At 47.2% G+C, this 12,139-nt stretch overlaps 1 protein-coding gene across 1 annotated transcript in view; it reads right to left on the bottom strand.

The window, feature by feature from the left end:
* The window catches only part of espn (espin), a 182,887-nt gene that overhangs the window by 14,503 nt on the left and 156,245 nt on the right, over nt 1-12,139 (bottom strand). The window contains exons 10-11 of the mRNA XM_078425730.1: nt 5,293-5,429; nt 4,311-4,520 (exon numbers count right to left, since the gene is read on the bottom strand). Coding sequence (XP_078281856.1) covers nt 4,311-4,520; nt 5,293-5,429 — 347 coding nt within the window. The remainder of the gene's footprint in view (nt 1-4,310; nt 4,521-5,292; nt 5,430-12,139) is intronic.

Here is a 12,139-nt window from a genome sequence, read left to right as displayed (position 1 = left end):
TTTAATTGCTTTTAATCAGCCTGGTTACTGGAATAAACTCACTACCTTGTTAATTCCTGGGTTGTGCCAAGATAACAGGAGTTGGTAAATGTGCCAAGGAACGCAGAGAAAGCAGGTGAAATCTTTTTCCACAATTTCTCACATTGCAAATCACGAAAGCAAGCACTATTGTATCTACTATATACACATCAAATATTGCCTTACAATTCACATGGCCAAACGTTCTACATTTTGATAAACACAACAGTTGTATCACATCCTGAGGAGCTCATACTGTTTGACTGATTTTCGGTAAGTTTCTTAAGTGATCCTTTTACGAGGGAAAATGTGCGGCCAGGTACATTTCCCTGCAACAGACGAACAGCTCTCCCGAGACAGTCAAATGTCAAAAATTCCCAACTGTTGCAGAATGAAAGTAAATGCATCTGAACATTTATGAGGTTCATTCAGTACAAGGGCATCAAATGGAAAGAAAAGTCATGCAATGTTGAAAAGTTCAGAGGATTGGACAATAGACAATAGACAATGGGTGCAGGAGTAGGCCATTCGGCCCTTCGAGCAAGCACCACTATTTAACGTGATCATGGCTGATCATTCTCAATCAGTGCCCCGTTCCTGCCTTCTCCCCATACCCCCTGACTCCGCTATCTTTAAGAGCTCTATCTAACTCTCTCTTGAAAGCATCCAGAGAATTGGCCTCCACTGCCTTCCACAGATTTACAACTCTCTGACTGAAAAAGTTTTTCCTCATTGGAAGATGTACGTACACCAGCATAGGTTTATATGCTATCTATACATATATATTTATAAAGAGGACAACAGAGTGTGAAGAATAACTAGCAAGTAATTTAAAATGGACAGTGATTGATTCCACAGATAAATAAAAAGGTTAAAAACCTTTAGAAGATGAGACTTGGAAAGTAATAATGGAAAATAGAGAAATAGCGAAGATTCTACAGTAAGCGATTGCTTTGGATTAGAAGTAAGAGTAGAAGATACAAAAAAACATTCCAATCATGATAGATAAATAAGGGCCACATCAATGGAGCAACTTAAAACAAGCTCTCCTGGACCTGATGACCAACATGCCCGCGTCTTAACGCAAGTGGTTGCAGGGATATTGGATATATTGACTGTAATCTGCCACAATTCCCTTCAAGAGTTACAATAGGATTGGAAAATTGATAATGCTATGTCACTATTGAAGAACTGAGGGAGACAGAAAAGAGAAAATGATAAAGAAGTTAGCTTAAATCCGTCCTTTGGAAAATGCAGGCATCTTGTGTTGTGGAATGTTGGCTTTAGGAGCGAGAGGTATAAAAGTAGGGAAATTCAGATGCAAATATACAGGATAAGGGTGAGACTACATTTGGAGTACTGCGAATTGTTTAGGTCTCTATATTTAAACCAGGATATATTTGCATTAGAGGCAGTGCAGAGAAACACCACCCTGGATTGAAGGTACAGGTCCACTACCGATTTCCCGGCACCCTCGGTTCCAAAGCCTTTCTGGATTATCCTTTTTGCCAGACCAACAGAGGTCACAGCCTTGTGGGGGGGAGCAAGACACCAGACTGCAAACTGCGGCAGGCAGTCAGCCATGGGAACGGATCTGCCAGATCGACTCGACCAAGGAGGTTCCGGAGAGGAGAGATTGTGTCTAGATTAACGGGGAGTGGGATCACCAGTTTCCGGAAAATTGGTGATGGGCTTGTACAAGGACAGTGTGGGCAGCGTGGGCCTATAATCTCTGGAGGAACGAGAGATGATCTGAGTGAAATATATCCCTCCGCAGTTGCTGCCTGACCTGCTGCGGTCTTCCTGCACTTTGTTTGCGTCCTCAGGATTCCAGCGTTTGCATTTTCTTGCGTCCTCAGGATTGAAAGGCGGACTGAAGGAGGGAAGCTGGGAAGATGTTTCTCCCAGTGGGGATATTCGGTACTGGGAGCATCGGATCAGGTAAGGAGTTGCCGGTTTAAGGTAAAGATGAGGGAGAATCTCTCTCTCCTGAGGCGTTGAAATTCTCCAGAATTGGGCCGGAGGTGCAGTCATTGAATATACAAGATGGAGACCGGTAGGTACTGGATCTACAACGTTTCATGGACTATGGAGAGAGAACACAAGGAGCGGACGGTGGCACAGCGATAGAGTGGCTCTCCTACAGCCCCAATGATCTGGGTTCGATCCTGACTATGGGTGCTGTCTGTACGGAGTTTGCATGCTCTCCCTGCACCAATGTTGTTTTTCTCCGGGTGCTTCGATTTTCTCCCACACTCCAAAGGCGCACAGGTTTGTAGGTTAATTGGCTTCAGTAAAATGATAGTGTGTAGGATAGTGCTAGTGTGTAGGATGGTGCTGGTGTGTAGGGTAGTGCTAGTGTGTAGGGTGGTGCTGGTGTGTAGGGTAGTGCTAGTGTGTAGGGTAGTGCTAGTGTGTAGGGTAGTGCTAGTGTGTAGGATGGTGCTGGTGTGTAGGCAAGTGCTAGTGTGTAGGGTAGTGCTAGTGTGTAGGGTAGTGCTAGTGTGTAGGGTAGTGCTAGTGTGTAGGATAGTGCTGGTGTGTAGGGTAGTGCTAGTGTGTAGGGTAGTGCTAGTGTGTAGGGTAGTGTAGTGTGTAGGGTAGTGCTAGTGTGTAGGGTAGTGCTAGTGTGTAGGGTAGTGTAGTGTGTAGGGTAGTGCTAGTGTGTAGGGTAGTGCTAGTGTGTAGGATGGTGCTGGTGTGTAGGGTAGTGCTAGTGTGTAGGGTAGTGTAGTGTGTAGGGTAGTGCTAGTGTGTAGGGTAGTGCTAGTGTGTAGGGTAGTGCTAGTGTGTAGGGTAGTGCTAGTGTGTAGGGTAGTGCTAGTGTGTAGGATAGTGCTGGTGTGTAGGGTAGTGCTAGTGTGTAGGGTAGTGCTAGTGTGTAGGGTAGTGCTAGTGTGTAGGATGGTGCTGGTGTGTAGGCAAGTGCTAGTGTGTAGGGTAGTGCTAGTGTGTAGGATGGTGCTGGTGTGTAGGGTAGTGCTAGTGTGTAGGGTAGTGCTAGTGTGTAGGGTAGTGCTAGTGTGTAGGGTAGTGCTAGTGTGTAGGATGGTGCTGGTGTATGGAGGGGATCGCTGGTCGGCCGGGGGGCCTCTTTCTGTGCAGTGTCTATAAAGCCTAAAGTAAAGTTCAAAGAGCAAGACGGTGAAGTTGAGGGTGAGATTGAATCCACCGTGGGCTTACTGAGTGGTGGAGCAGGTCTGAGGTCTCATTGCCCCTCTCCTGCTTCTCTCTTCTCATGCAAAGTTGAGAATTTCCCACATCTCATCACTGAAATATTACGTTCTACACGGCAACCCAATTTGGACTCACAACCAGCTATGCCAAGCAAGCTTCAACAAATCAATTCTCCATAGAGAACCCCCTGGTCCATCCGTTTATGGTGAGATTGCAAGTAATTTGAAATGTCCATTCATTGCACTAACTGGCATCAACAGAGACACTGAGATAAGAACAGGGTGAGACTGTAGGCATTCGGCCCTTCAAGCCTTTTCCACCAGGTTGTGGGCTTGTATAACAAGCAGAGTCTGTGGTCGTGACTTGGAGAAGTTAATGCCCAGCAGAGAGGCCATTGCCCATGTTCAGTCTATGCTCGATCCCAAACAGGCATTCAGCACAGATCACCACCGTGCTGGTCCTGTGGAAGTGAAAGTCGCTTTCCTTCCATGAATCATCTTTCAATCTGCTTTCCCTGCCGTTTATGGGCATCCAAGTTAGGAGAAACCTTTCCCCACAGAGTGCACAGATTAATTCCAGAGTTTGTGTTCTGAAGCAGTGTCAATATTCCTCATTAGTTTGGACAGGAATAAAGGAGAGTGGTTGCAGTGAAAAGGGAACAAGACAGATTGTGGTCTGCACAACCACAGTGAACAGGAAAGGCTGACACGGACAGGATGGGCCAAATGGTCTATTTCCGTTTCCAACCTCTCCACATGTGTATAATCTCCACATTTACCTGGAATTGATGGGATTTGCTCTGAAAGCCAACATAGACTTGGCAGGCCAAATAGCCTCTTGTTGCAAGGAAATACCAATACAATTCAGCAACACTGATAAAGGAAACATTTGATATTTGTGTGAGCTTACTTGGCATAACGGTGACAACACTTCACAGCAGACAGGTCTGGCCCCTTCACTGTGCATTCTGCAGCCTCGAGTTTCTAATATATTTTGGTGCCAAGAGTTTAATGCAACTAGGCTTGCCCAGATCTTGGAGGCTGATCAGAAGCACAGCAGGCAGGGCAGATCACTTTCCATTTACAGTAAAGGGAGTGCTATTTCTTAAAACTCACTTTTTGTTTCAGTTCTTCCTCCTCCTGGATCTTCACCTGGAGTTTCCGGACCATCACCTGCCTCTTCCACTCGGGTATGGGGGCCCCCTGCTCATCATGGGTCGGTACAAGGGCCTCGGCATCAGTCACAGAGATCAGGGCTGACCCATCCCCATTCACACAGTCGTCAGTCGGGCTGCTGCACGCCTGCTTACTGTCTGTGCCATCAGGCTGTCGGGGAGGAAACACAACAGTGAATTTGTTTAGGTTTGGGTTTGGCTTTATTATTGTCCTGTACCGAGGTACAGTGAAAAGCTTTCTATTACATGCTATCGGATCAGATAATGCTCGACATAAATACAATCAAGTCAAACTCAAGTGCAATAGATACAATGGAGCAAAGGGGAAGATACAGAGTGCAGAATATAGTTTTCAGCGTTCCAGAGGCAAAGTCCAATGACCACAATGGGGTACAGGTAAATTAGAGAGCACCCTAGCTTATCGAAGGACCACTCAGAAGCCTGATTACGGAGGACAAGAAGCTGTTCCTGAGTCTGGTGGTGCATGCTTTTATCTTCTGCCTGTCGGGAGCAGGGAGAAGAAGGAATGACCAGGGTGGGATGTGTTTGATTATGTTGCCTGTTTTTCCAAGGCAGTGTAGATGATGGGAAGTCTGTCTGGTCTGTCTGATGGACTGGGCTACATCTACAATGCCCTGCATTTTCGATAGGAAGGAACTGCAGATGCTGGAGTAACTCAGTGGGTCAGGCAGCATCTCTGGAGAAAAGGAATAGGAGACGTTTTGGGTCGAGGCCCTTCTTCAGTCTGAAGACGGGTTTCGACCCGAAACGTCACCCATTCCTTTTCTCCAGAGATGTTGTCTGACCCTCTGAGTTACTCCAGCATCTTGTGTCTATCTCTGCGATTTCTAGCGGTCCTGGGTGCTGGCCTTTCATTAGATTGCAGGTCAGCGATGGCCATTCTATGATTGAGGAATACTCACATCATTGCAGGCGTTTGTAAAGACCGTGGTAGTCCCCTTGTTCTGGGCAGTCGGCTTCAGATTCTTCCCAGCTTTGAGCTCAGCCATTAAGTCAGAATTATCTCCAGTTGGGGACATCATATTGAAGGACTTTGCACCTGTGGGGATCAGATATGAAGTCTTGGATGAACAGGAGAGATCTTGTGAGCTGCTTAACATTTCTTATTTCAAAATATTACCTTATTTAATAGACATGTATATACACAGAGCCTTCATATATCACTGTTTACATTTAAAATCTAGTCAATCCATTTACATGATGTAAAGTGCCGAGACAGTGGTGCAAATAGTAGTGCTGCTACTCAGAGTGCCAGAGGCCCGGGTTCGATTTCGACCACCTGTGCTGTCTGTGTGGAGTTTGCCCGTTCTCCCTGTGACCGCGTGGGTTTCCTCCGGATGCTCCGGTTTCCTCCTACATCTCAAAGACGTGTGGGTTTGTGGGTTAATTGGTCTCTGCATACAGCCCCATGTGTGGAGGGAGTGGATGCGAAAGTGGGATAACATGGAACTAGTGTGAAGGCATGATCAATGGTCGGCCTGGACTTGTCGGGCTGGAGGGCCTGTGTCAGTTCCGACCCGAAACGTCACCCATCCTCTTTCTCCAGAGATCCTGCCTGACCTGCTGAGTTATTCCACAGCATTTTGTGTCTATCTTCGTTCGTCCCGGCCCGTTTCCTTGCTGTATCTCTGAACCAAACTAAACAATGCGATATTGGTTTATCTTCACGTACATTCCTTGGGCTGGGAGATTCTCGTGGGTTCCACTCAGTGTCTCCTGGTGGGAAGACTTTGAACTGTGGCCTTTCCACACAGAGGGGCTGGGCCACCTTGCAACCCAACATTCTGAACTTGCAATTCTCCAATTCTAGGTGACGTCACACCCCATTTTGTTTTTCTTCTTTGTTCCTCCAGCTCCCCTCTTTTTCCTGACTGCAATGCACAGCCATTCTTGCCCTATCCCCCCCACCTTCCTAGTCCCCTTCATACTTCACACACACTGAAGAAGGGTCTCGACCCGAAACGTCACCCATTCCTTCTCTCCTGAGATGCTGCTTGACCCGCTGAGTTACAACAGCATTTTGTGTCTACCTTCGATTTGAACCAGCATCTGCGGGGTTTTTTTCCATCACACTTCCCTCCTTTTTGTCAACACCCGTTTGTCTCCTTTAGTCCCCTTTAGTCACCCCTTTGGCTCCTCTTTGTCTCTGCCCTTTCACCAGCCATCAAACCCTCCTCACCTGCATCCACCTATCACTCACCAGACTTTGGCCCGCCACTGCCTCTTATCTGGCTTTCTCCCTCCCCACTACAGTCAGTCTGAAGAAGGGTCCCAACATGAAACAAGTTCTCCGGAGATGCTGCCAGACCCACTGAGTTACTCCAGCATTTTGTGTTCTCATTAACACCTCCCTGGTTCTCCTACCACCCACCTGTAGGGGAGGGGGGAGGTAAATTAGAGTTGCCAATTAACCCCTCGCCCCCCCCCCCACCAGCATGGGTTTGGTGTTGGGAGGTGACCAGAGCACCTATGTGACCCACGGGTCTCTGAAAAGAACTGTACATGTACTGTTCGGTCACCCAGCTATCGGAAGGATGGGAGCAAGCTGGAAAAGGTGCAGTGACGATTCACGAGGATTCCTGGGAAGTAAGAGCTTGAGTTATAAGGAGAGAGTGGAGCGACTGGGACTCTTTCTCTGGAGTGTAGGAGGTTAAGGCTAAGGTCATAGGGTCATGTGATAGCAGAATTAGGCCATTCGGTCCATCAAGTCTACTCCGCCATTCAATCGTGGCTGATCTATTTCTCCCTCCTAACCCCATTCTCCTGCCTTCTCCCCTGACACCCGTACTAATCAGGAATCTATCTATCTCTGCCTTAAATTTATCCATTGACTTGGCCTCCACAGCCTTCTGTGGCAAAGAATTCCACAGATTCACAATCCTCTGACCAAAGAAATTCCTCCTCATCTCCTTCTTAAAGGAGCGTCCTTTAATTCTGAGGCTGTGCCCTCTGGTCCTAGACTACCCCACTGGTGGAGACCTTGTAGAGGTTTATAAAATGATTGGAGATGACAACCAGGAAGCACACATTTAATGTGAGAGGGGAAAGGTTTGAAGGGAGGGGCAGCTTTTTCACACAGCAGGTGATCATATATGGGACTAGCTGTAGATTGTGTAAATTTACCAAGTCGAAGAAATATTTAGCCAGATACAATGATAAAAAAGCAAATGGGACTATCTGAGTTGGGCACCTTGGTCGGCAGAGGGATATGGCCCAAATAGGACCAGTGTAGGTGGGACGGGTGTAGATGGGACATGTTGGTCTGCATGGGCAAGTTGGGCCGAAGGGCCTGTTTCCACACTGTCTGACTCTATGAATCTATGACATGTATGAGTTGGGCAGAGAGTTCTGTTTCCATTTTCATGCTGTATAACCTTATGACTATGACTCCACACACAGTGGCCAAGGGGCAGATCTTGGCATGGTCACTGGAGCTATGAGGCGGCATTGCTAATGTCCGCAGCAGGGTGCTCTGACATGCCCGCCCTATCTCTAGGGCCAAGCAGGTGTGAGTGGATTTTTAATTGGAATGATGTCCAGATATAAGATGTATTCATATCGTTCGGTTAGCTTACAACCTAATGGTATGACCATTGCATTTGGCAATTTTACAGAACTAACCCACAAACACCATCCCCCCCCTCCCCCACCCTCTCCTCCCCCTTTAATGCCTCAGCTCTGTGTGGCTCGGTGGCGCAGCAGGACCACTGCCTTACAGCGCCAGAGTCCCGGGTTCAATCCTGACAGGGCGTGCTGTCTGTACGGAGTTTGTACGTTCTACGACTGCATGCGTTTTCACCAGGGAGCTTTGGTTTCCTCCCACACAGGTTTGGAGGATAATTGTCTTTGGTTAAATTGTAAATTGTCCCAAGTGCGTGTAGGTTAATGCCACTGTATGGGGTGATCACTGGTTGGCGTGGACTCGATGGGCCGAAGGGCCGTTTCCACACTGTATCTCTAAAGTTTAAAGTCCAAATTCTTAAAATCATGTGATTTCTCCAGCTGACATTGGAGAGTGAGAACATCAGTCCAAAGATCCCTTTGTTCAGCGGTTCTCCACCCACCGCCTCCTCAGTCCCAAATGTGGACGGGCAACAAACTACTTTTTGTGCAAAAGGCAGACCGACTCATAAAAGTTAATAAAATGGCGAGACTTCATGTTGAATTGCCAGGAATTCAAACAGTGAGGTTTTAAACCAAGCACGGTTCGCTGGAGGGAATGCAAATCACTAAACCGCAACCATAGAACAGCTGAACCTGACTGTGCTGACCTTCAATGCACTCCGGGGACATGTGTGTTGTGAGGAAGAACACTCTGCTGCATGCCCTAAGGGTCAGGACCACACCCTGAGGGACGCACTGAAGCTGAGTGCAGTCACCTCTGGAGAGACAGTATGGGCGACGTTTCGGGTCGAAACCCTTCTTAGACAATAGACAATATGCAGGAGGAGGCCATTCGGCCCTTCGAGCCAACACCGCCATTCAATGTGATCATGGCTGATCATTCTCAATCAGTACCCCGTTCCTGCCTTCTCCCCATACCCCTGGACTCCGCTATCTAGCTCTCTCTTAAATGCATTCAGAGAATTGGCCTCCACTGCCTTCTGAGGCAGAGAATTCCACTCTGAGGCAGAGAATTCCACTTCTTCTTCTTCAGAAGAGTCTGAGGAAGGGTCTCAACACGAAATGTCACCCATTCACAAGTTCACAAGTTATAGGAGTAGAATTAGGCCATTCGGCCCATCGAGTCCACTCCGCCATTCAATCATGGCTGATCTCTGCCTCCTAATCCCATTTTCCTGCCTTCTCCCCATAACCCTTGACACCCGTTCTAATCAAGAATTTGTCATTTGTAATCAAGAATATTCCTGCTCTCCAGAGATGCTGCCTGTCCCATTGAGTTACTCTAACATCTTGTGTCTATCTTCGGTGGAAACCAGCATCTGTGGCTCTTTCCCACACATGCAGTCATCTCTGCCGGGAAAGACCATGGTTTCGGGCCCTCCCACCACTGGGCACAGAGCACTGGGCTGGTGTGTGTTATGACCTCTCAACCCTACTGATGTTGGATCGACAATCTGAAGACATGGTTTGGAGGAAAGTTGGAGAGATTCTGTGAGGGAGTCTCCCAGAGACATCATGCCCTACCTGGACCTGTCTGATGACCAATACCTTCACAACCACACGTCTGCACTGGGATGTGGTGAGATCATCAGTGAGGCCCTCTTGCCTGGACTCCCCTCTCAATCTCAATCCAGATCAATGTCCCTTTGACTCTCAACAGCATCCCTAGCATCTTTCCACATGGCCCCAGGAGAGCTCCTCAAGGTCACCCATAGTGGATACACCTCACTGCTGGTTCGAAGAGGACACACAGAATTTACTTGCACAGAAATTAGTTTGATTCCACGAAGAAGGAAGCCAGTATCAGAGACATCCCAGTGCCTTAGTTGTCCTCACTGAAGTCAAACTCTGGCAGACACTGCAGGAGTGAGCCGCAAGGCAGCAACGAGTGCAGGCAGCAACTGACCACCCAGGGACACCCCTAAGTAATCCTGATCCTTTCTTCAAGTTTCCACAGATGCTTCCAGAGTTTACTGGCTTTATCTTGCACTAAATATTATTCACAGTAACCCCTTTATCATGTATCTGTATACTGTAAATGGTTCGAGTGTGATCATGTATTGTCTTTCCGCTGACTGGTTAGCACACAACAAAAGCTTTTCACTTTACCCCGGTACACGTGACAATAAACCATTCTCAAACTGATCAAGGAGCCCAGTCCAGTGATGGTCACATTCCACATGTTGACATTCATCCCGTGAGAGGGCATGGCGGACACGTTCTCTCACACCTCCTTTACACATACTTCAATCGACCAGTCCTTGATCCACCTTCTGGCACAGCTTGGTACAATTGGTCCCAATGGCCCACGCTCATCTTGACATTTCTAATGACGGTATGAGTGGGGATTCTCACACAATGGAAGGACATGGTCAGAGCCATCTCCTGCCAGGATCTACCTCCACTATCCAAGTGTGTTTCCAGGGTTCCTTGGTACACAAGACATCCCTCCTGGTAGTCCACTGATGAGAATCCACAACTCTCCTGCTAAGGTTAGAGTCACAGACTCATGTAGTGATATTCTCATCGCCGATCAGCTGGACTCTGACAACGTGCCTTCATGTTCCAGACACACTTTATTGACCTGTGCACAATGAGACCAGCACAGTCTCAGTTACTGCACTGCTCTGAAATTCCAATCAGCTTTTTATACACATTTTGACCCTTGAAATTGTGCGCACTTTCTAATTTCTTATCATCAATAACAATACGTTCTCAAAACATGAATATACAAATGCAATAACACGAATACAAGTAAAATTACATGCTATTTAATCCTTTATTTAATAGTCAATATCAAGAGCCTTGTAGTGTGCGTCAAGGAACATCAACGCTAAAACATCAGGGTACGTCAATGAATACCTATCAGGAATATTGATGTACGTCAATGAATGCCTAAAGGTCGTTGTGCTGTACAGCTATCCTAACCTTTGTCATATTGCAGGTTCCACAAGATAGCACGTAAATAGACCCTTCAGCCCATCGCCCATATTCCATCCCACCTAGATGTTCATCCAAGCTCGTCCCATTTGCCTGTGTTGAACCAAATCCCTCTGAATCTTTCCTAACCATGTACAGTACCTGTCCAAATGTCTTCTAAACGTTGTACTTGCACCCTCCCATACCACTTCCTCTGGAAACTCATTCCACATACTGACTGCTCTTTACGTGAAAAAGGTGTCCCTTAGGTCCTTTGCAAATCTATCACCTCTCACCTTAAATCTATGCCTGGGAAGAAGGGTCTCGACCCGAAACATCACCCATTTCTTCTCTCCCGAGAAGCTGCCTGACCCGCTGAGTTACTCCAGCATTTTGTGTCTACCTTTAAATCTATGCCTTCTAATTTTAGACCCCCCCCCCCCACCCTGGAAATACCTCTGCGATCATTCAACTTATCTCTGCCTATTATGATTTTGTGTACCTCTTACTCCTTACTCCTTACTCCTCCCCAATCCTATGCTCCAGGGAAAAAAGCCTCTCAAACCCAGATCCCCCTCATAACTCAAATACCTCCAGTATACCTCAGACCCAGTAACATCCTTGTGAATCTTTTCTGCACGAAACTTAATGACATTCTCAAGAAACTCTGTATTCCTCTCATGATTTTGTACACCTCCATAACATCACCCCTGATCTTCCTGTGCTCCAAGGAATAGAGCCCCAGCCTGCTCAACCTCTCCCCACTGCTCAGGCCCTCTTGGCAACATCTTGGTAAATCTTCTCTGCACCCTTTCCTGCTTGACAACATATTTCCTCTAACATGGTGACAAAACTGAACGCAATACTCCCAATGTGGCCTCGCCAACGTCTTATAACTGCAACATGACCTCCCAACTTCTAGACTCAGCACCTCGACTGATGAAGGCCAATGTGCCGAAAATCATGTACTGAAATGTAATATTTTACACTGACCTGCATTTTACCCCCTTTCTGCCCTGCGCCCCACCCAGATGTGTACACAGATCTCCCTTTCCCCTTCCCCCCATCACCTTCCACCGATATTTCTTCCTCTGGATTCAAATTTCACACCTCCTCCTCTCACATTTGCTCACTACCTTTGGTCTTTTCATCGCTGGCCTTTGTCCAACCATCTGCCGATCAAAAGCCCACTTCACCTGAGTCCAC

The sequence above is a fragment of the Rhinoraja longicauda genome, chromosome 30, assembly GCF_053455715.1.
Source record: "Rhinoraja longicauda isolate Sanriku21f chromosome 30, sRhiLon1.1, whole genome shotgun sequence".
Taxonomy (NCBI): Eukaryota; Metazoa; Chordata; class Chondrichthyes; order Rajiformes; family Arhynchobatidae; genus Rhinoraja; species Rhinoraja longicauda.
Note: the sequence above shows the minus strand (reverse complement) of the source record. Positions and strands in the feature narration are given on the sequence as shown.